The following is a 22,730-nucleotide window of genomic DNA, read 5'->3' as shown; positions in this document are numbered from 1 at the left end:
ACATTTAGGAACTGCCGAGCCTTGGCTGAGTGTGCGGTCCCTTCTGCCCAGTCTATATCTGGATAATTAAAGTCCCCCATTATAATGACATTTCGCATCCTTGCTGCCAATCCTATCTGTAAAAGGAGGTCCACCTGCCCCTCCTCCCTCTGGTTGGGGGGCCTATAGTATACGTCCAATATTACCTTCTCCATAGTGCCTTCCTTTTTAAGTTCAGCCCATAGGGATTCTGCCTCGTCCATAGCTCCATTATTAACCACTTCCCGATCGCTGCACGACTATTTACGGCGGCGGTCATCCCCTCACAGGCAAAGCGACGTAGGGCTACGCCGCTAGCCTGTGAGGCTCTGGGGAGCGAGTGCGCCGGAGGCGGTCCCTGACTGGTTTCCCCAACATCCTTCCTAACTGTCCCCCATCTACTCTGCTCTGATGCCTGTACCTCCGTCACTCCGCCCACCTCTATGCAGGCCCCAGCCTGCACCTGACGGGTACGATCCCAGCTCTCCTTCAGTATGGACATACATCTTAGTGTTTCCAGCTGCTTCCCTAGATTCAGGACCTGAGCTTCCAGGGAAACAACGTGCTTACATTTTATGCATTTGTATTCGCCCTCGATCGCATGATTGAGGAACGTATACATACCACAAGATGTACACCGAGTCGCATCTCCACACCCGCCGGGCATTGTACCTACTAATCTAAACTAATGGGGATTCAGTAATTTAAATCTGTCCTGTGTGGCTGTTTCCTAGCTTCCTATCTCTGCTTTCTCACCCTCTGGTACTCTGTTACACTCACAGATACTTACAGACACTCACAGTCGCAGAGCACGGTCAGTCGCAGGGCACGGTCAGTCACAGGGCTCGGTAAGTCGCAGGGCACGGTCAGTCGCAGAGTCGCAGGGCACAGTCAGTCGCAGAGCACGGTCAGTCGCAGGGCACGGTTGGTCGCAGGGCGCGGTCAGTCGCAGGGCATGGTCAGTCGCAGGGCACGGTCAGTCACAGGGCTCGGTTAGTCACAGGGCACGGCCAGTTGCAGAGTCGCAGGGCACAGTCAGTCGCAGGGCATGGTCAGTCGCAGGGCATGGTCAGTCGCAGAGCACGGTCAGTCGCAGGGCACAGTCAGTCGCAGGGCATGGTCAGTCGCAGAGTCGCAAGGCTCGGTCAGTAGAAGGGCACGGTCAGTCGCAGGGCACGATCAGTTGCAGGGCACAGACAGTCGCCCAGCACAGTCAGTCACACAGCACAGACAGTCGCTCAGTACAGACAGTCGCACAGCACAGTCAGTCACACAGCCGCACAGCACAGTCAGTCGCACAGCACAGACAGTCACACAGCACAGACAGTCACACAGCACAGTCGCACAGCACCCACTGATACTCAGCTACACAGTACTCACTGACTCTTAAGTACTACCCTACACCCTCAGTCACAGTCTTCAGTCACAATCAAATCACAGACTTTACTTACAATCACAGTCTTAACTTACCAAGTGTGTGTCCCTGTGTACCTGTAAGCCGACTCTTCTACTAAGGCTGTCCATGCATGTTCATTTCTCTTGTACAATTTTCCTTTAGATTTACCTTAAACTATGTAGTGCAAGGGCCTGCCTAATTGGATACAATTGAAAGTTGTTTAGTTTTAACCTCATATTATATTTTTTTTTTTGGTAAATATAAAGGAAAATTGTATAAGGATATTAAACTTGTATGGTCAGCCTAAGTTTAGGTGATATGTTTTAAAAATGTTCTTCAAGTTTGGACCTACTTTCTTTAGGAGTAAGTAAGCATGATCTATCCTGGTGACTAGGAATGTTCTGTGGGGGAGTCCCTCTTGTAATTAAAAGATCCCTTTAGCTGAAAGCACAAGAACTTAAAGTGGTTGTAAAGTCAGAAGTTTTTTTTTAATTATCTTAATGCATTCTATGCATTAAGATAAAAATCCTTCTGTGTGCAGCAGCCCCTCTCAGACCCCTTAACTCTTACCTGAGGTCCCTCTCTGTCCAACGATGTCCATGAGTGTCTCCCTCTTGGCTGGCGCTGCTGTCAATCAAAGTATATCAGGAGAGAGAGGGGGTGGGAAGGCACCGTGCCTGAATGCACACAGGCAGCAGTGACTTCGCTCAGGTGCCCCCATAGCAAGCTGCTTGCTATGGGGGCACTGAACAGAAAGGAGTGGCCAGAATCACAGAAGAGGGACAGTAGAAGAGGAGGATCCACTGCAACAGAGCAGGTAAGTATAACATGTTTATTATTTTTATTGGGAAAAAAAAACAAGACTTTACAATCACTTTAAGAACATCAGGAAATCTGCTGTATACTCCCATTTGGTATGGACTTACGATTCCCTGTTACCCAGATGCTGTATAATAATAAGATGTAATGGCTGCAAGGTATGGATCAAATCACATTTTCTCTATTACCGGAACTTTGTTACATGTTGATTGATTTCAACTATTTTTTTCTGGCTGTTTGCCAGGAGATCAGTTTTACAGTGTATCTAGGCTCCAAGCACACTAGCAATTTTTATAAGCTCAAAAAACGCTAGAAAATTTTATTAACAGTTTAATTTACAGTTTATTAGGAAAAAAAAGAAAACGCTCAAACATGCTGTTAGAGGCTATTTAGTAGCAATTTAGAAGCTTTTAGGACCATTTGGGAGCGTTTTTCAATTTTTTTTTTTCTGCTGACAAACGCTTCAAAAAACTCTACAAAAACAATTCCTGCCCTTAGACGCTGAAGCTCAAAAAACGCTAATAGCCTAAAGTAATGTGCATGAACACATATGATAACACGCTTTGGCATCTAGGAGCAGTAAAAAAATAATTTTCTAAAGAAGAGGTACTACAATGTGTCTACTAGTGTCAATGTATAAAGTAGTGTCATTAATAAATGCATATCTTGCTTACCTGGTTAGTCAGCTGCATCATGTGGTTATGGGTAAAAGATCTGTCAAACATTAAGTCTTCCATTTCTGTCATCAGTGTAATCCACTTCTGATCATCAAATGCATTCCTAAAAATCAAGAAAACACTGTTTTAGCTTTTTTTAAATGGATTGATACCAAAAATGCAATATAAAAAAAAAATTATATATATATATATATATATATATATATATAAGTATAAATATCCATGTACAATTAAAGTAAATCAGTTAGGTACAGATCTTCTGCATGGGAAACTACAGGAGGCATACAGGAGGCCCTTGCTCTTTTTCAGTCCACCCCAATCTGTTGATGTTTAGGCCAGTGGCGGCCCGTGCATAGCGGGCGCCAGGGCGCCGCCCCTCTACCCCTAAAAAAAAGAAAAAAAAAAAAGAAAAAAAAAAATGACAAAGCGAACAAATAAAGTTTTACAAAAAAAAAAATTGGGTTCGCCGGCCTTTGTAATGGAAGTGGTGGCTAGGGGGGGGGGGGGGTGGGGTTACGTCCCAGAAGAGGCGCCGATCGGCAGCCTTCTGGGGGCGTAACCCGATCGCAAGTCCTTGCGATTGGACACCCCCACTTTCGGATATCCTGGCTGTGATTGGTCCAGTCTCCAGCCTGGACCAATCATCATCCAGGACATCCAATCCCTGAAGTCACAATGGGGGCGGTGCCGATGCGTGAGTCAGTCACTCACCGTCACCACCGCTCGGAGGACGAGGGAGAAGCCGCTCCTTCCCGCCGCCGCCGCAGAGAGGACGGACTGGATCGAGGAGGGAAGAACCCGCCACCGCCGCCGCCAGGTAAGTGCATTAAATTGAAGGGAGCACGCACGCTGCACTCTGCATTGATTGGGGGACAATGCTGTGGGCACTCTGCATTTATTGGGGTACATTGCTGTGGCACTCTGCATTTATTGGGGTACAATGCTGTGGGCACTCTGCATTGATTGGGGGACAATGCTGTGGGCACTCTGCATTTATTGGGGGACAATGCTGTGGGCACTCTGCATTTATTGGGGTACAATGCTGTGGGCACTCTGCATTGATTGGGGGACAATGCTGTGGGCACTCTGCATTTATTGGGGGACAATGCTGTGGGCACTCTGCATTTATTGGGATACAATGCTGTGGGCACTCTGCATTTATTGGGGTACAATGCTGTGGCGCTCTGCATTTATTGGGATACAATGCTGTGGCACTCTGCAATCATTGGGGTACAATGCTGTGGGCACTCTGCATTTATTGGGGTACAATGCTGTGGCGCTCTGCAATCATTGGGGTACAATGCTGTGGCACTCTGCAATCATTGGGGTACAATTCTGTGGCACTCTGCAATCATTGGGGTACAATTCTGTGGCACTCTGCAATCATTGGGGTACAATTCTGTGGCGCTCTGCATTTATTGGGGTACAATGCTGAGGCGCTCTGTATTTATTGGGGTACAATGCTGTGGCGCTCTGCATTTATTGGGGTACAATGCTGTGGGCACTCTGCATTTATTGGGGTACAATGCTGTGGGCACTCTGCAATCATTGGGGTACAATGCTGTGGGCACTCTGCATTTATTGGGGTACAATGCTGTGGGCACTCTGCAATCATTGGGGTACAATGCTGTGGCACTCTGCAATCATTGGGGTACAATTCTGTGGCACTCTGCAATCATTGGGGTACAATGCTGTGGCACTCTGCAATCATTGGGGTACAATGCTGTGGCACTCTGTAATCATTGGGGTACAATTCTGTGGCACTCTGCAATCATTGGGGTACAATGCTGTGGGCACTCTGCAATCATTGGGGTACAATGCTGTGGGCACTCTGCATTTATTGGGGTACAATGCTGTGGGCACTCTGCAATCATTGGGGTACAATTCTGTGGCACTCTGCAATCATTGGGGGACAATGCTGTGGGCACTCTGCAATCATTGGGGACAATGCTGTGGCACTCTGCAATCATTGGGGTACAATGCTGTGGCGCTCTGCAATCATTGGGGACAATGCTGTGGCGCTCTGCAGTGATTGGGGACAATGCTGTGGCGCTCTGAATTGAAAGGGGCATGCACGCTGAACTCTGCATTGTGGGGGCACAGCACAGTGTTCATTGCATTGAAGGGGGCACAGCACAGTGTTCATTGCATTGAAGGGGGCACAGCACAGTGTTCATTGCATTGAAGGGGGCACAGCTTCAAAGTCACGCAATTTTTTTACTGCGTTTTTTGGCGCGAAGCAATACCTATTACATTTTTCTTTTTGCGCCCCCCCAAAAATTTTGAGCACCAGCCGCCACTGGTTTAGGCAAATCCCATTCTACTGGGAAACCTGAAATATCTCTCCAATATAAGGATAATTAGAGGCTGTGTGTTTTCTGAAATATTTAGTTTGTACCTGGAAACAAGTTTCTTGCAAAAAAGATCACTAAAACAAACATCTTACTCCATCCTTAAATATAGAATACCATCCTTAAATATAGAGTGTCTTTACATAACTTCCATGTTTGTTGTTCACTTAACCTTCAGTAAAGCTGTGGCAAAATAAAGGTGTTGCTACCCTGCCTTAAAGGGGTTGTAAAGTCAGAAAGCTTTTTTTATCTTAATGCACTAAGATAAAAAGCCTTCTGTGTGCAGCAGCCCCTCTCCGACCCCCTAACACTTACCTGAGGTCCCTCTCTGTCCACCGATGTCCATTAGAGTCTTAGCCGTCCGAGATTTTCCCTCTTGATTGGCTGAGACACAGCAGCGGCGCCATTGACTGCCGCTGCTGTCTATCAAAGTCGGCTAGCCAATCAGGAGAGAGAAAGAGGGCGGGCCGGGTCAGGGCTCTGCCTCTGAATGGACACAGGGGAGTTGTGACTTGGCTCAGGTGCCCACATAGCAAGCTGCTTGATGTGGGGGCACTCAACAGGAGGGAGGAGCCAGGATCACAGAAGAGGGACTCGAGAAGAGGAGGAGCCACGCTACTCTGTAGAAAATCCACTGCAACAGAGCAGGTAAGTATAACACATTTGTTATTTTTTTTGGAAAAAAAACGAGACTTCACAATCAAGTTAAGCAGGAGTGTCTAAATTTAGTTCTGCAGGCTGTAGTCAGCCAATGCTAATCTCTAGTTTGGGGTTTGCTCAGTTTCCCCTAAATCAGCCTGGCTGCCACTTCTACCTTCTGTCAGTAGGAGAAACTGTCGCCACTGGTATTAGTGAGAGGTCCTACAGTAGGTATGAATTATGAATATTCATATCTTTTCTCAGCCCTCTACTAGGACTTTCCTTTGCCAGTGGTGCATTATGGCAAAGGGCATAAATATTTGGGGCTGGCTGATTCCAGCATCTTACTCACTGGCTGTGACTTGGGTAGGCTACATGTGTTAGAGCTGCTGATTTAGGCTTGCCTAGCATGAAGGCGGGCATGGGAAGTAATGGAGCCTGGAGCTGCTGAGTTTTTATTGGATGCACGAGAGAGTCCCATGGAAGCTGGTTGACTCCCCTGATGAATATGGAAGATGCTGCTCAACAGGAACAATGTTACCTACTTAAAAGCTCTTTTCCCTGTTATATGATTCATGGAAAAGCAGAGTTCTGCTTTAGTCTTGAGTGTTCTGCAGCCCCTAACCCTCTCTCTCATTTGACTGTGAGTAATAAAACTGCCCATTTTTCTACACGTCCCACCAGGCCTTCACGTCCCAGAGGTTAGGTGGGTGCTTCAAAGGGAAAAATTAATTGTTAAAGTCCACAGAGAAATAGGAGGGTAAAATCTGAAAATGTTATTAGTTATCTAACTAAAGCTCTATGCACACTAGAGTTTTTTTTAGAAGCTCAAAAAGCGCTAGAAAAAAGCGCTGGATGAAAAATGCTGATGATAGCATTTTTGTTCCGGCTTGTAGTAGCATTTTAGTAGCTTTTAGGAGCATTAGCGTTTTATAAGCATTTTTAAAGTCCATGAAGAAAAAGCTATTAGGAGAGCTTAGAAGCGTTTAGGTGCATTTAGGAACATTTAGCATTTATTTCTGCTGGGAAAATGCTCCCAAAAAATGCTTCAAGCATACAATAGTGTGCATGGACACATAGGATAACCCTATTAGCATCTAGGAGCAGTAAGAAAAGCTCATAATAACTTCCTAGGATCTTAAAAAAAACACTAGTGTGCATGGAGCCTCAAATAATCTACAGACCCCTTGGAAACATTCAAACAACCCAGTCAGTTGTGAGATAAAATGGGGAGAAAGGCCTTTAGCTTGGATGTTTGATTAGTATCCACCTACTCCTCTTTCTCTACTCTTCTCTTAGACACAAACAATCATTTGCTTGGAAATGTGTGGGGTCTCCCTATGTTTACAGCATAAAACATACTGACCTGAACTATGGAAGCTGTACCCAAAAAGTCAAGCAGAAGACAAAGGACCACCAGTATTGCCAGTGGTCTCTCTGAACCTGATCTTTTTTCTATTACTGACTTTTCATATCTTGTACTGCTCTGTGTATCAATGTAAAGTTGGCCATCTTCAAGCAGGACTCCTCATGATAGCTGGTAGTCTGATGACTGAGAAAGGAATAATAAAGTTGAGATGATAGCTGGTAGTCTGATGACTGAGAAAGGAATAATAAAGATAAGTTTTTTATTTAGAAGTTTGAAAAGCCCATGTAGGCTGGTGCAGTGTACTTTTTCCACAGCAGGTGGGGCTCTTCAACAGCGGCACTGCAGTTGGAGAGGAAGTCAAGAAGAACATGGTTCCTCTATGGTTTCCTGGGTCGCTAGGGAAGCTATCCTATTGGACTGTGACTCCAGCAGCCATCTTGGGTCAGGCAGAGCCTTTTTAACCACTTCCATACAGAGAAGTTACACCCCCTTCCTGCCCAGACCAATTTTCAGCTTTCAGCACTCTCACACTTTGAATGATAATTGCATCGCTGTACCCAATCAAATTTTTTATCATTTTTTTTTCACACAAATAGAGCTTTATTTTGGTAGTATTTAATCACCAATGGGTTTTGAAAAAAAAAAATTGTTTTCGTTTCTATTATAAAATTTTGTAAATAAGTAATTTTTTTTCATAAATTTGGGCCAAAATTTATACTACTACATAAAAATGGGGATATTGCTGCGCTAAAATGTAAAGATAAAAACATACATGAATAAAAAGTCAACAGACCATATGAAAGCAGCCAGCACCTGATCTAGAATCAGAAATACCAGATCTAAATAGCAATATAGAATGGGATTGGTGCAGCGCTAACACAATTGAATCCACAGTCCATACAAATGTTCAAATGGATCAAATACAAAAGTGCAGTAAACAAAAGTTCATCAGAGAGTGCTCCAATAAAGAAGGGAAACTGTCCACCACTTCAAACTTGGAAAAAGCCCCGAGTGCAGGAACCGCCACCAAGATAATAAATGGCCTCTTACCAAATTGCAATGACCCCCATTACAAGGATCAAAGACAGCCTGTGTGATCAAATCAGTGCCCAGATCGACATGTATCATGAAGTCACGTGTTGACGAAACCGGACGGAGGAGGAGCCTGCGGTTCGTCGTGCTGAGGCCAGCAAGGAGACACGGCGGCCATTTTATTGGTTGGAAACAAAGTTTCTGAGAGTATAGCTCCGAGACATGCTGTGATTTCTTCATGCAAACGTGAGTTGCCACTCTGCTTTTACTGAATAAACCTGTGAACGTACTTCACTATTGGAGTTGTCCCTCTTTTCCTTATGTTCACTTGTTCCGGTCGGAGCTGCTGAGGGAACACTGGGAATCGATACATGTCGATCTGGGCACTGATTTGATCACACAGGCTGTCTTTGATCCTTGTAATGGGGGTCATTGCAATTTGGTAAGAGGCCATTTATTATCTTGGTGGCGGTTCCTGCACTCGGGGCTTTTTCCAAGTTTGAAGTGGTGGACAGTTTCCCTTCTTTATTGGAGCACTCTCTGATGAACTTTTGTTTACTGCACTTTTGTATTTGATCCATTTAAACATTTGTATGGACTGTGGATTCAATTGTGTTAGCGCTGCACCAATCCCATTCTATTATACTACTACATATCTTCCGTAAAAATAACCCAAATTAGTGGTTATTATTTAGACTGTGTGAAAGTTATAGAGTCTACAAGCTATGGTGACAATCATTGAAAATTGATCACACCTAATCACACCTGATGTACCGACGGCCTATCTCATTTCTTGAGGCCCTGAAATGTCAGGGCAGTACAAATCCCCCCCCCCCCCCCCAAATGACCTCTTTTTGGAAAGTAGACATTCCAGGGTATTTAGTAAGAGGCATGGTGAGTTTTTTGAAGTTGTAATTTTTGTCTCACAATTCTTGGGAAAATGAAGAAATATATATATATATGTATATATATATATATATATATATATATATTGTAACAGGAAGTCAGCTAAATCTGGGAATGTAGTCACAGGAAGGAGATACATTTCCACCTGATTTAGAAAGTCCATTAATTAATTTAGGGTGTTGGCTACAGAGCTAGCCAGCAGGAAGTTGAAAGGCCTTCACCTGTTCAGAATGAGGGAGTTAAGGCTCTATAATTTGTTCAGAGAAATTCCTATTGTTTGCTGCCTCCAGAAGCTGCATCCTGAAGCCATGTGGGCTGGGAGCAGGAGGACAGTCAGCGTGTGCCTCCCGACAGGATGTGTGGGCCTGGGAGAAGACCCCCCGGAGTGATGTGTGCCCGGGACGGTAACCAAGGGTGAATACGTCTCAAAGGTGAGAAGACGAACTGTTGATGTGAAAGAAACAAAAGGACTGTGTTGCCCTGTGAAGCTATTATAAAAGGACTATTGAGTGTCCGCTGTAGGACAAGGAAGTCTGCCCGACGGTAGGTTGGAGACAGACACTTAGGCAGGTTCCAGTTGTGAGAAGGTAGCCGCCCACAGAGGCAAGGATTTATTTTCTGTTTTATTTTATTTTGGATGTTTTGCTGCATACAGCCTGGTGAAGAAAACACCATTTAATAAACCACACTGTTTGTTTGCAAGCACTTGTCGGCTACCTCTCTGGGAAAACGCACCCCCCAAGGGGTCATCCACACCCGCCACCGAGCTAATCCCTCACATATGGTGGAGGTATGCAGTGGGCATAAGCAGAGATCCCTGCAAGGAAGTGCAAATGTTTGATGAACTTTATCTGGTGCATGAGATTGCACAATCTATGTGTGCAGGAGAGAAGATCCTGACAGAAAAAAAAAAGTGTTTTAAAGAGACAGCGGTCTCAAAATTATTTGATGAACTTTGTTGTGTCTGGTGCAAGTGACTGCACAAACTGTGTGTGCAGGAAAAGAGATCTTGCAAGAGAGAGAGAAAAACTACATGTGTTAAAGAGACAGTGGTCTGAAAAATTTTTGCTGGACTGTGAAAAATTTGTTTGTGGAGTTATTGAAGATGGGGCGTTCAAAACGCCTGAAGAATGCAAAGATAGATGAAATGAGAGACCGGATTCTATGGATGGAGGGGATGTTGCCGTCTGAACCAGCCCCATCCATGCCTAAAGAGAGTCTACTAAAGAGGAAGGTTGTTGTCCCTAGCAACACTGATGAAACCGCTATGGAGACGCAGTGTGCTCAGATGAAAAGTAAACTCAAAATGGAGGAGATGTTGAAACATCTGATTATATCAAATGCAGCTCAACAGCAAGCAAATGCAGCTCAACAGCAGGCAAATGCGGATTTTCAGCAGAGCTTTGCAGCTCAACAAAAGGCTCATCAAGAGAGCATGGCAGGCTGGAAACAGAGACGCCAGCAGCCAATGGAGGCCATCGGTTTGGAAGAAACCGAGTATGTGTGCAGGGCTGAGTTGGATGCCTTGCAACGGAAAATGGAAGAAAAGGAACAAGCCTTGGAATTGCTTAAAATGGAGCATAGAAACTTGCAGGAAATGAATGAACTACTCAAGTCTCATGTGTTACAGTGGGAAGAATCCACTGCTCTTCTTTTGGTCGAGTTGCAAAAACGCAGAGAGACTATAATGGAGAAAGATACCATCCTCATGGAAAAGGAAAGTGAAATTCAGACTTTGCAGAAGCAAAGTATGGCTGATATGTTGGAGTTGCGTAATCAGCTGGAAAAAAGTCTTCAGTCTTTGGGAGCTACAAAAATAGACCTGCAGGAGTCGCAGGAACAGAATGTCGCTCTGAAAACGACATTGTCTCTCAGCGACAACGAGAAAAGTGAAAGAGAGGCTAAATTACTGAGTACTGTGTATGAGCTCACTACTTTGAGCAATGTGGTAAATGAATGGCGTGCGGACTGTGAAAGTTGGAAAGGGGAAGCCCAACGTGTCCAGCAGCAGTTAAAGGAGAAAGAAGCCTGTGTGGCAGAATTACATTCTTATTCCCAGATGCTAGCCAATGAGGTGAAGGCTCTTATGCAGGGAAAAGGAGATTGTGAACATAAGAGGGAAAAAGTAGAGGCACAGCTTCTGGAATCGCAAGTCAAGGTGTCAGAAGGTGACCGATTGTGTGCTAAGCTGTCAGAGAAGGCAAACCGACTGCAGGTTGAGTTGGACAATGTTACAAATCAGCTTTCTCAAGCAGACAGCAAATCTAGAGAAATTGCGGAAGATTTTTCTATCTTGGAATCGCAGCTGCAAGACACGCAGGAACTCTTACAGGAAGAGAGGTGTCAAAGGCTGAGTTTTAGCACAAAGCTCAAACAAATGGAAGATGAGAAAAATGGCTTCCTGGAACAATTAAAAGAGGAGGCGGAAGCAAAGAAAAACCTATCAGAGCAAGTCGCAACATTGCAAGCTCAGATAGCGGATATGAAAAAACGCATGGAAGAAAGCGTTGGTTCATTACAGTGTGTTGAAGATGTGAAAAATAAGTTTGATCAGATGCTTGGTGAAGAGAAGACTGTGTCTGCAAAATATGCAGAAGAACGCGCACGTGCAGAAACGGAGGTGCGTGATAACGAGAGCAAAGCCCTGTTCTTGGCTCGCTCTTTGGAGGAAGCTCTAGAGTGTAAGGCTGAACTAGAAAGTGTTAAACAGCTGCGTACAGAAATGGAAGAATTGGTCAGCTCCAAGGATGATGTTGTGAAAAGCGTTCAGGAGCTAGAAAAGTCTAAGCGAGCCTTAGAACAGCAACTAGAAGAGATGAAGATTCCGTTGCAGGAACTGGAAGAGGAATTCCAGGCAACAGAGGATCTGTCCCAAAGAGGGGATAGTGTGCCTGATGCAGTTTTTAAAAGGATCAGTGTTTTGGGGTCTGTCCTGAGTGAGCCTCAGAAATGTGACGACATGTGGCTTGAATCACCCCTTTGGAATAAACCGTTCCTTCAAAAACTTCAAGCATTGGAAAATGTATCATTAGAGCTTCAGCAAACAAAGGAGCTGAGTAAGAAATGTGGTGATTTCTCAGTTCAGGCTGAAAACCTAGTGGAGAAAACTAAGGCTGTTGGTGAAAACGTGAAGCAAATGAATAAGTGCCTTTCAGGGAGTGTTTCCAAAATGGAACTGGTGAAAGACGGGTGGCAGAAGTTTGATCGTGATCTTGAGATGCATTCCATGTGGAATTCAGATAGAGAAAAAGAACTAGGTGACCTTGAGCGGTCAAATAGTTCAGCAGAAAGTGCATTGAAGAAACCTGTAAAAGAATGTGTTGCAGTTCCATGCTTCTTCACTGATGCAGAGAGGAGGTCTATAATGGATACCACCCAGATCGCTGGGTTCAACTGTGTTGTTGCCTTTGACCCCTATGTTGGTGGAAGGAAAGTTGATGATGTTCTGGTTGGCTACTTCTGTGAAGAGTTTGGCAAGAAATATAAACTGAATATCAAATCAAATAGTAGGCCTTTACTGCGACTCGCTCAGGAGGGCGAAAAGTTTAAGAAGTTGATGAGTGCAAATGCTTCAGATCTGCCTATGAATATGAAATGTTTGAATGATATTGATATCTCTGGGAAAAGGAACAGGGGTCACTTTGAAGAAATGTGTGACAGCCTGTTGTCTCAATTGGAAAATCCTCTGCACAGCATCTTAGAGCAAGCAAAGCTCAAGAAGGAAGATCATTCCCTTTTACAACAAAAAGTCAATGATTGTGTACAGCTGTATGGAGAGGCAACTCAAGTCACAGAGGGATGTCAAGAGTCCCTACTTGGAACAAAGCTTAGTGAAGCAAAGGTTCTCAAAGTTTTGTGGAAAACATTTATGGATTGCAGAGAGAGGCGTCTTAAGAATGTTGAAGACATTAAGACTAGCCCAATTGAGTTGCCTATGGATCACGGTCCTCCGTGGTGGATTGGACAGACGGTTATGAGGGACAAGCTGTCTGACATTTATGAGAAAGCTGTCAATGAAGATGACAGAAACGAGAAGGAGCGAAATGATGCCAAAAATGCAGTTGAAGAATGTGTATATGAGATGAGAGACAAACTGTGTGGCATTTATGAGAAATCCGTCAATGAAGATGACAAAACAGTTTCATCCGGAAGCTTGAGGATAATAGGAGGCTTATCAGTGAGTCAGCAGTGCTTGACACATGCGTGCCTGGAAATCTGTGTCCCAACCCTAGGGTTGAAACAAGAGGGGGGGGTATGTAACAGGAAGTCAGCTAAATCTGGGAATGTAGTCACAGGAAGGAGATACATTTCCACCTGATTTAGAAAGTCCATTAATTAATTTAGGGTGTTGGCTACAGAGCTAGCCAGCAGGAAGTTGAAAGGCCTTCACCTGTTCAGAATGAGGGAGTTAAGGCTCTATAATTTGTTCAGAGAAATTCCTATTGTTTGCTGCCTCCAGAAGCTGCATCCTGAAGCCATGTGGGCTGGGAGCAGGAGGACAGTCAGCGTGTGCCTCCCGACAGGATGTGTGGGCCTGGGAGAAGACCCCCCGGAGTGATGTGTGCCCGGGACGGTAACCAAGGGTGAATACGTCTCAAAGGTGAGAAGACGAACTGTTGATGTGAAAGAAACAAAAGGACTGTGTTGCCCTGTGAAGCTATTATAAAAGGACTATTGAGTGTCCGCTGTAGGACAAGGAAGTCTGCCCGACGGTAGGTTGGAGACAGACACTTAGGCAGGTTCCAGTTGTGAGAAGGTAGCCGCCCACAGAGGCAAGGATTTATTTTCTGTTTTATTTTATTTTGGATGTTTTGCTGCATACAGCCTGGTGAAGAAAACACCATTTAATAAACCACACTGTTTGTTTGCAAGCACTTGTCGGCTACCTCTCTGGGAAAACGCACCCCCCAAGGGGTCATCCACACCCGCCACCGAGCTAATCCCTCACAATATATATATATATATATATATATTTTTACACAAAATTGTCATAATAACAAGTTATTTCTCACACACAGTATATGCATACCTGCAATTATACCCCAAAATACATTTTGCTACTCCTCTGAGTATGGCAATACCATATGTGTGAGACTTTTATACAGCCTGGCCGCACAGAGAGGCCCAACATTCAAGGAGCACCATCAGGTGTTCTAGGAGCATAAATTACACATATGATTTCCTGACGACCTATCACACCTTTGAAGGCCCTGGAGCACCAGGACAATGGGATTACCCACAAAATGACCCCATTTTGGAAAGCAAACACCCCAACATATATTCTATGAGGCACAATGAGTTTTTTGAACATGTCATTTTTTTCCACAAGTTTTTGGAAAATGACATTTTTTTTTTTTTTACACTAAATTGTCAATTTATAAGATATTTCTAACACATAGCATGTACATAGCAAAAATGATTCCCCTAAAATACCATCTGCTACTCCTCCTGAGTATGGCGATACCACATATGTGAAACTTTGTCACAGCCTGGCCACATACAGAGACCCAACATGCAAGGAGCACCGTCAGGTGTTCTAGGAACATAAATTACACATATAATTTAATTACAACCAATCACATTTTGAAGGCCCTGGAGCACCAGGACAATGGAAACCCCCACAAAATGACCCCATTTTGGAAAGTGAACACCCCAACACAGAGTCTAGGAAGCATGAGCTGCAGACAGGTACTCAGGTGCACTGATCGGCTTCAGAAAGGTACTCTGATGAGCTTCAGAGAGGTACTTGGATATTCTGATGGGCTAGAGACAGGTATTCGGGTAATCTGATGGGCTACAGATAGGCACTCGGGCACTCTGGCCTGGAGACAGGTACTCATGTACTCTGGGCTGGAGACAGGTACTCGGGTACTCTGATGGGCTACAGAGAGGTACTCGGGTACTATGATGGGCTGCAGAGAGGTATTCGGGTACTCTGATGGGCTGGAGACAGGTACTCAGATAGTTTGATGGGCTGGAGACAGGTACTCAGGTATTCAGATGGGCTGCAGATAGGTACTCTGAAGGGCTGGAGACCGGTACTCGGGTACTCTGATGACAGGTACTCGGGTACTCTGATGGGCTTGTGACAGGTATTCGGGTACTCTAAAAACAGGTACTTGGGTACTCTGATGGGCTGGTGACAGGTACTTGGGTACGGTGATGACATGTTCTCGGGTACTCTGATGGGCTCAAGAGAGGTAGTAGGGTACTCTGATGGGCTGCAGAGAGGTACTCGGGTACTCTGGGCAGGAGACAGGTACTCCGGTACTCTGATGGGATACAGAGAGGTACTCGGGTACTCTGATGGGCTGGTGACAGGTACTCGGGTACTCTGATGACAGGTACTCGGGTACTCTGGTGACAGGTACTCCGATGACAGGTACTCAGGTACTCTGATGACAGGTACTTGGGTACTCCGAAGACAGGTGCTTGGGTACTCTGATGACAGGTACTCGGGTACCTGTCATCAGAGTACATGAGTACCTGTCATCAGAGTACCCGTGTACCTGTCACCAGCCCATCAGAGTACCTGTGCACCTGTCACCAGCCCATCAGAGTACCCGAGTATCTGTCAACAGCCCATCAGAGTACCCGAGTACCTGTCATCAAAGTACCTGATGGGCTGGTGACAAGTACTCTTGTACTCTGATGGGCTGGTGACAGGTACTTTGATGGGCTAGTGACAGGTCCCCTTTATTGGGGGGGCAATCAGTGTGTTTTAGCTTGCACTATAATCGGTAACTAGCTGTTACCGTAATCTCCTCATCACACAGGATCAGTGTGTGAGGCGGAGAACACAGTAACAGCTAGTTACCGTTGTCTCTGTTGACATTCTGTGACTGGCTGTGATTGGACACAGCCGGTCATGTGGTAAAGAGCCAATTTAATTGGCTCTTTACCCTGATCAGGGATGGACTGTGTCAGAGTGACACTCTGCAACCCCGATTGCCGCTCGCGCGCGCCCCCACGGCGTGCACGAGGGAAGTGCATGTGGCCGGCTGTGTCACATGGTCACATGGTAAAGAGCCATTTTTTTAATGGCTCTTTACACCGATCAGGGATGGGCTGTGTCCTGACAGACACGCAGCATCCCGATCGCTGTGCTGTGTCCCCCCGGGGGAGGCGGGAGAGCAGAGGATCCGGGCGGACGTCATATGACGTTCTCCCGGATCGACAAAGTGTTCCTGCCGCCGTCATTTTACAATGGCCCGGTAAGGAACTGGTTAAGGTCTTGACTCCCAGGCTTGGTGTGCATTTTGCGACCCCATGACTAAGCTCTCAGGGGAGAAGTGAAACATCTTGGGGGTGCGGCCTGGTGGGAGCCTAGGCTGAGGTCGTCTCTCATACCACCATAGGACTCTGTGGATATGCGGCACCAGGGATCTTTTCTCTATTCCTTCCAGTGACTACAGGAGCTGGGACGAGCTCCATCCCTCGCTGGCACTCCTGCAGTGGTTGCAGTATCACCCACACTACTCCCCACAGTGACTGAGCCTGAGCGGCACACTAAACAAACCAAGGGTCACCATGCATTTTGCGAGTTAGTTGAGTAGGGATAAGTACTCCGCCTGGTAGGAACATAACTAGTGGCAGGGAAAGGTTCCTCATGAGAAGGGAAAGCGTAGAGCTCACAACTTCTCTGAACATCTTCCTGCTTGGGCATTTAACGGCCAGGCTGCAACTTACCCCTCTCAACAGGTGCTGTCAGTCTGGTTGGATCCTCCCTTCTACACGCTGTTGGAACTACGAGTGTTCCCAGCACCATTGTAAATAATTGCACCAGGACTAATGGGCCATACACACTATACAATTTTCTTTAGATTTTTTCCTTCAGACTTACCAAAACCATATAATATGAGGTCAAACCTAAACACTTTCAATTTGTATGCAATCAGGCAGGCCCTTGCACTACATAGAAAAGATAAATCTAAAGGAAATCTGACAACAAAAGTTGTATAGTGTGTATCCACCTACACCCAGATTCACTGAAAGAATGTAAAGAAAGTAGAAACAATGAGATACATTCAACAAGAATGAGACAATGAGACCCATCCAGCAAAAACAGTGAGCAGCACAGCAGAAACATCAAATCTCACTTTAAATCTTGTGAAACTTTCAGTCAGAGGTGTAATACTACAGATATACAGCTAATATTTATAGGCGTTCCTTGTCACAGGAAGCATATTGTCATTTTGAAAGAGGAATTTGAGGTACAAGTTGAATTTTGCTTAGGCAAAGGAAACATATCAGGTTCATTGTGGAGTATAAAATCCAAAACTATGTTCAAAACCTTTTCTAGTTTTTAACCTCCCTGGCGGTATGATTCTTTTAGATTTTAGGTGCTGAAAGCGGTACCATTATTTTGCATGTAATTCTTATGAATGAGCAGCCCAAACCAACTGTATACATTTATTATATATATATATATATATATATATATATATATATATATATATATATATATATATATATATATGTATACATATATTATGTATACATATATATATATATATATATATATATATATATATATATATATATATATATATATATATATATATAATGTATACAGTTGGTTTGGGCTGCTCATTCACAAGAATTACGTATATATATATATATATATATATATATATATATATGTATGTATATATATATATATATATATATATACGTGTGTATATATATATATATACGTATATATATATATATATATATATATATATGCGTATATATATACATATATATACGCCGAGGGAGGAAGTGGAAGAGAGGTGAGTATTTTCTTTCTGCAATTACAAGGTAAGTAAAAAAAAAAGAAATCCTAACTACCCATTTCTGTTTCAGGTGACCTATAGCAAGCGGATGGCCCAAAATTGACTATGTCGATTTTGTGGCCGGAACTCTGCTTTAAAGTGTTACTAAACCCAGGACCCTGCATTCACTATATATATATATATGTATACATATATTATGTATACATATATATATATATATATATATATATATATATATATATATATATAATGTATACAGTTGGTTTGGGCTGCTCATTCACAAGAATTACGTGTATATATATATATATATATATATATATATATATATATATATATATATGTATGTATTGTAACAGGAAGTCAGCTAAATCTGGGAATGTAGTCACAGGAAGGAGATACATTTCCACCTGATTTAGAAAGTCCATTAATTAATTTAGGGTGTTGGCTACAGAGCTAGCCAGCAGGAAGTTGAAAGGCCTTCACCTGTTCAGAATGAGGGAGTTAAGGCTCTATAATTTGTTCAGAGAAAGTCCTATTGTTTGCTGCCTCCAGAAGCTGCATCCTGAAGCCATGTGGGCTGGGAGCAGGAGGACAGTCAGCGTGTGCCTCCCGACAGGATGTGTGGGCCTGGGAGAAGACCCCCCGGAGTGATGTGTGCCCGGGACGGTAACCAAGGGTGAATACGTCTCAAAGGTGAGAAGACGAACTGTTGATGTGAAAGAAACAAAAGGACCGTGTTGCCCTGTGAAGCTATTATAAAAGGACTATTGAGTGTCCGCTGTAGGACAAGGAAGTCTGCCCGACGGTAGGTTGGAGACAGACACTTAGGCAGGTTCCAGTTGTGAGAAGGTAGCCGCCCACAGAGGCAAGGATTTATTTTCTGTTTTATTTTATTTTGGATGTTTTGCTGCATACAGCCTGGTGAAGAAAACACCATTTAATAAACCACACTGTTTGTTTGCAAGCACTTGTCGGCTACCTCTCTGGGAAAACGCACCCCCCAAGGGGTCATCCACACCCGCCACCGAGCTAATCCCTTACATATGGTGGAGGTATGCAGTGGGCAGAAGCAGCAAGATCCCTGCAAGGAAGTGCATATGTTTGATGAACTTTATCTGGTGCATGAGATTGCACAATCTATGTGTGCAGGAGAGAAGATCCTGACAGAAAAAAAAAAGTGTTTTAAAGAGACAGCGGTCTCAAAATTATTTGGTGAACTTTGTTGTGTCTGGTGCAAGTGACTGCACAAACTGTGTGTGCAGGAAAAGAGATCTTGCAAGAGAGAGAGAAAAACTACATGTGTTAAAGAGACAGTGGTCTGAAAATTTTTTGCTGGACTGTGAAAAATTTGTTTGTGGAGTTATTGAAGATGGGGCGTTCAAAACGCCTGAAGAATGCAAAGATAGATGAAATGAGAGACCGGATTCTATGGATGGAGGGGATGTTGCCGTCTGAACCAGCCCCATCCATGCCTAAAGAGAGTCTACTAAAGAGGAAGGTTGTTGTCCCTAGCAACACTGATGAAACCGCTATGGAGACGCAGTGTGCTCAGATGAAAAGTAAACTCAAAATGGAGGAGATGTTGAAACATCTGATTATATCAAATGCAGCTCAACAGCAAGCAAATGCAGCTCAACAGCAGGCAAATGCGGATTTTCAGCAGAGCTTTGCAGCTCAACAAAAGGCTCATCAAGAGAGCATGGCAGGCTGGAAACAGAGACGCCAGCAGCCAATGGAGGCCATCGGTTTGGAGGAAACCGAGTATGTGTGCAGGGCTGAGTTGGATGCCTTGCAACGGAAAATGGAAGAAAAGGAACAAGCCTTGGAATTGCTTAAAATGGAGCATAGAAACTTGCAGGAAATGAATGAACTACTCAAGTCTCATGTGTTACAGTGGGAAGAATCCACTGCTCTTCTTTTGGTCGAGTTGCAAAAACGCAGAGAGACTATAATGGAGAAAGATACCATCCTCATGGAAAAGGAAAGTGAAATTCAGACTTTGCAGAAGCAAAGTATGGCTGATATGTTGGAGTTGCGTAATCAGCTGGAAAAAAGTCTTCAGTGTTTGGAAGTTACAAAAATAGACCTGCAGGAGTCGCAGGAACAGAATGTCGCTCTGAAAGCGACATTGTCTCTCAGCGACAAAGAGAAAAGTGAAAGAGAGGCTAAATTACTGAGTACTGTGTATGAGCTCACTACTTTGAGCAATGTGGTAGATGAATGGCGTGCGGACTGTGAAAGTTGGAAAGATGAAGCCCAACGTGTCCAGCAGCAGTTAAAGGAGAAAGAAGCTTGTGTGGCAGAATTACATTCTTATTCCCAGATGCTAGCCAGTGAGGTGAAGGCTCTTATGCAGGGAAAAGGAGATTCTGAACACAAGAGAAAAAAAGTAGAGGCACAGCTGCAGGAATCGCAAGTCAAGGTGTCAGAAGGTGACCGAGTGTGTGCTAAGCTGTCAGAGAAGGCAACCCGATTGCAGGTTGAGTTGGACAATGTTACAAATCAGCTTTCTCAAGCAGACAGCAAATCTAGAGAAATTGCGGAAGATTTTTCTATCTTGGAATCGCAGCTGCAAGACACGCAGGAACTCTTACAGGAAGAGAGGTGTCAAAGGCTGAGTTTTAGCACAAAGCTCAAACAAATGGAAGATGAGAAAAATGGCTTCCTGGAACAATTAAAAGAGGAGGCGGAAGCAAAGAAAAACCTATCAGAGCAAGTCGCAACATTGCAAGCTCAGATAGCGGATATGAAAAAACGCATGGAAGAAAGCATTGGTTCATTACAGTGTGTTGAAGATGTGAAAAAGAAGTTTGATCAGATGCTTGGTGAAGAGAAGACTGTGTCTGCAAAATATGCAGAAGAACGCGCCCGTGCAGAAACGGAGGCGCGTGATAACGAGAGCAAAGCCCTGTTCTTGGCTCGCTCTTTGGAGGAAGCTCTAGAGTCTAAGGCTGAACTAGAAAGAGTTAACAAGCAGCTATGTACAGAGATGGAACATGTGGTCAGCTACAAGGATGAGGTTGAGAAAAGCGTTCAGGAGCTAGAAAAGTCTAAACGAGCCTTAGAACAGCAAGTAGAAGAGATGAAGATTCCGTTGCAGGAACTGGAAGAGGAATTACAGGCAACAGAGGATCTGTCCCAAAGAGGGGATAGTGTGCCTGATGCAGTTTTTAAAAGGATCAGAGTTTTGGGGTCTGTCCTGAGTGAGCCTCAGAAATGTGATGACATGTGGCTTGAATCACCCCTGTGGAATAAACCGTTCCTTCAAAAACTTCAGCAAACAAAGGAGCTGTGTAAGAAATGTGATGTTTTCTCAGTTCAGGCTGAAAACCTAGTGGAGAAAACTAAAGCGGATGTTTGGTGGAAGGAAAGTTGATGATGTTCTGGTTGGCTACTTCTGTGAATAGTTTGGCAAGAAATATAAACTGAATATCAAATCAAATAGTAGGCCTTTACTGCGACTCGCTCAGGAGGGCGAAAAGTTTAAGAAGTTGATGAGTGCAAATGCTTCAGATCTGCCTATGAATATGAAATGTTTGAATGATATTGATATCTCTGGGAAAAGGAACAGGGGTCACTTTGAAGAAATGTGTGACAGCCTGTTGTCTCAATTGGAAAATCCTCTGCACAGCATCTTAGAGCAAGCAAAGCTCAAGAAGGAAGATCATTCCCTTTTACAACAAAAAGTCAATGATTGTGTACAGCTGTATGGAGAGGCAACTCAAGTCACAGAGGGATGTCAAGAGTCCCTACTTGGAACAAAGCTTAGTGAAGCAAAGGTTCTCAAAGTTTTGTGGAAAACATTTAAGGATTGCAGAGAGAGGCGTCTTAAGAATGTTGAAGACATTAAGACTAGCCCAATTGAGTTGCCTATGGATCACGGTCCTCCATGGTGGATTGGACAGACGGTTATGAGGGACAAGCTGTCTGACATTTATGAGAAAGCTGTCAATGAAGATGACAGAAACGAGAAGGAGCGAAATGATGCCAAAAATGCAGTTGAAGAATGTGTATATGAGATGAGAGACAAACTGTGTGGCATTTATGAGAAATCCGTCAATGAAGATGACAAAACAGTTTCATCCGGAAGCTTGAGGATAATAGGAGGCTTATCAGTGAGTCAGCAGTGCTTGACACATGCGTGCCTGGAAATCTGTGTCCCAACCCTAGGGTTGAAACAAGAGGGGGGGGGTATGTAACAGGAAGTCAGCTAAATCTGGGAATGTAGTCACAGGAAGGAGATACATTTCCACCTGATTTAGAAAGTCCATTAATTAATTTAGGGTGTTGGCTACAGAGCTAGCCAGCAGGAAGTTGAAAGGCCTTCACCTGTTCAGAATGAGGGAGTTAAGGCTCTATAATTTGTTCAGAGAAAGTCCTATTGTTTGCTGCCTCCAGAAGCTGCATCCTGAAGCCATGTGGGCTGGGAGCAGGAGGACAGTCAGCGTGTGCCTCCCGACAGGATGTGTGGGCCTGGGAGAAGACCCCCCGGAGTGATGTGTGCCCGGGACGGTAACCAAGGGTGAATACGTCTCAAAGGTGAGAAGACGAACTGTTGATGTGAAAGAAACAAAAGGACCGTGTTGCCCTGTGAAGCTATTATAAAAGGACTATTGAGTGTCCGCTGTAGGACAAGGAAGTCTGCCCGACGGTAGGTTGGAGACAGACACTTAGGCAGGTTCCAGTTGTGAGAAGGTAGCCGCCCACAGAGGCAAGGATTTATTTTCTGTTTTATTTTATTTTGGA

General features: G+C 44.3%; 1 protein-coding gene across 1 annotated transcript in view; it reads right to left on the bottom strand.

Annotated features, from left to right (window-relative positions):
• CYSLTR1 (cysteinyl leukotriene receptor 1) overlaps positions 1–22,730 on the bottom strand; it is a 112,521-nt gene that overhangs the window by 20,298 nt on the left and 69,493 nt on the right. The window contains exon 2 of the mRNA XM_082262686.1: positions 2,908–2,991. Coding sequence (XP_082118812.1) covers positions 2,908–2,979 — 72 coding nt within the window. The 5' untranslated portion in view covers positions 2,980–2,991. The remainder of the gene's footprint in view (positions 1–2,907; positions 2,992–22,730) is intronic.

Source organism: Pelophylax lessonae, assembly GCF_965119305.1.
Source record: "Pelophylax lessonae genome assembly, chromosome: 7".
NCBI lineage: Eukaryota > Metazoa > Chordata > Amphibia > Anura > Ranidae > Pelophylax > Pelophylax lessonae.
The sequence above is the reverse complement of the archived record's forward strand: the minus strand, read 5'-3'. Positions and strand labels throughout refer to the sequence as shown.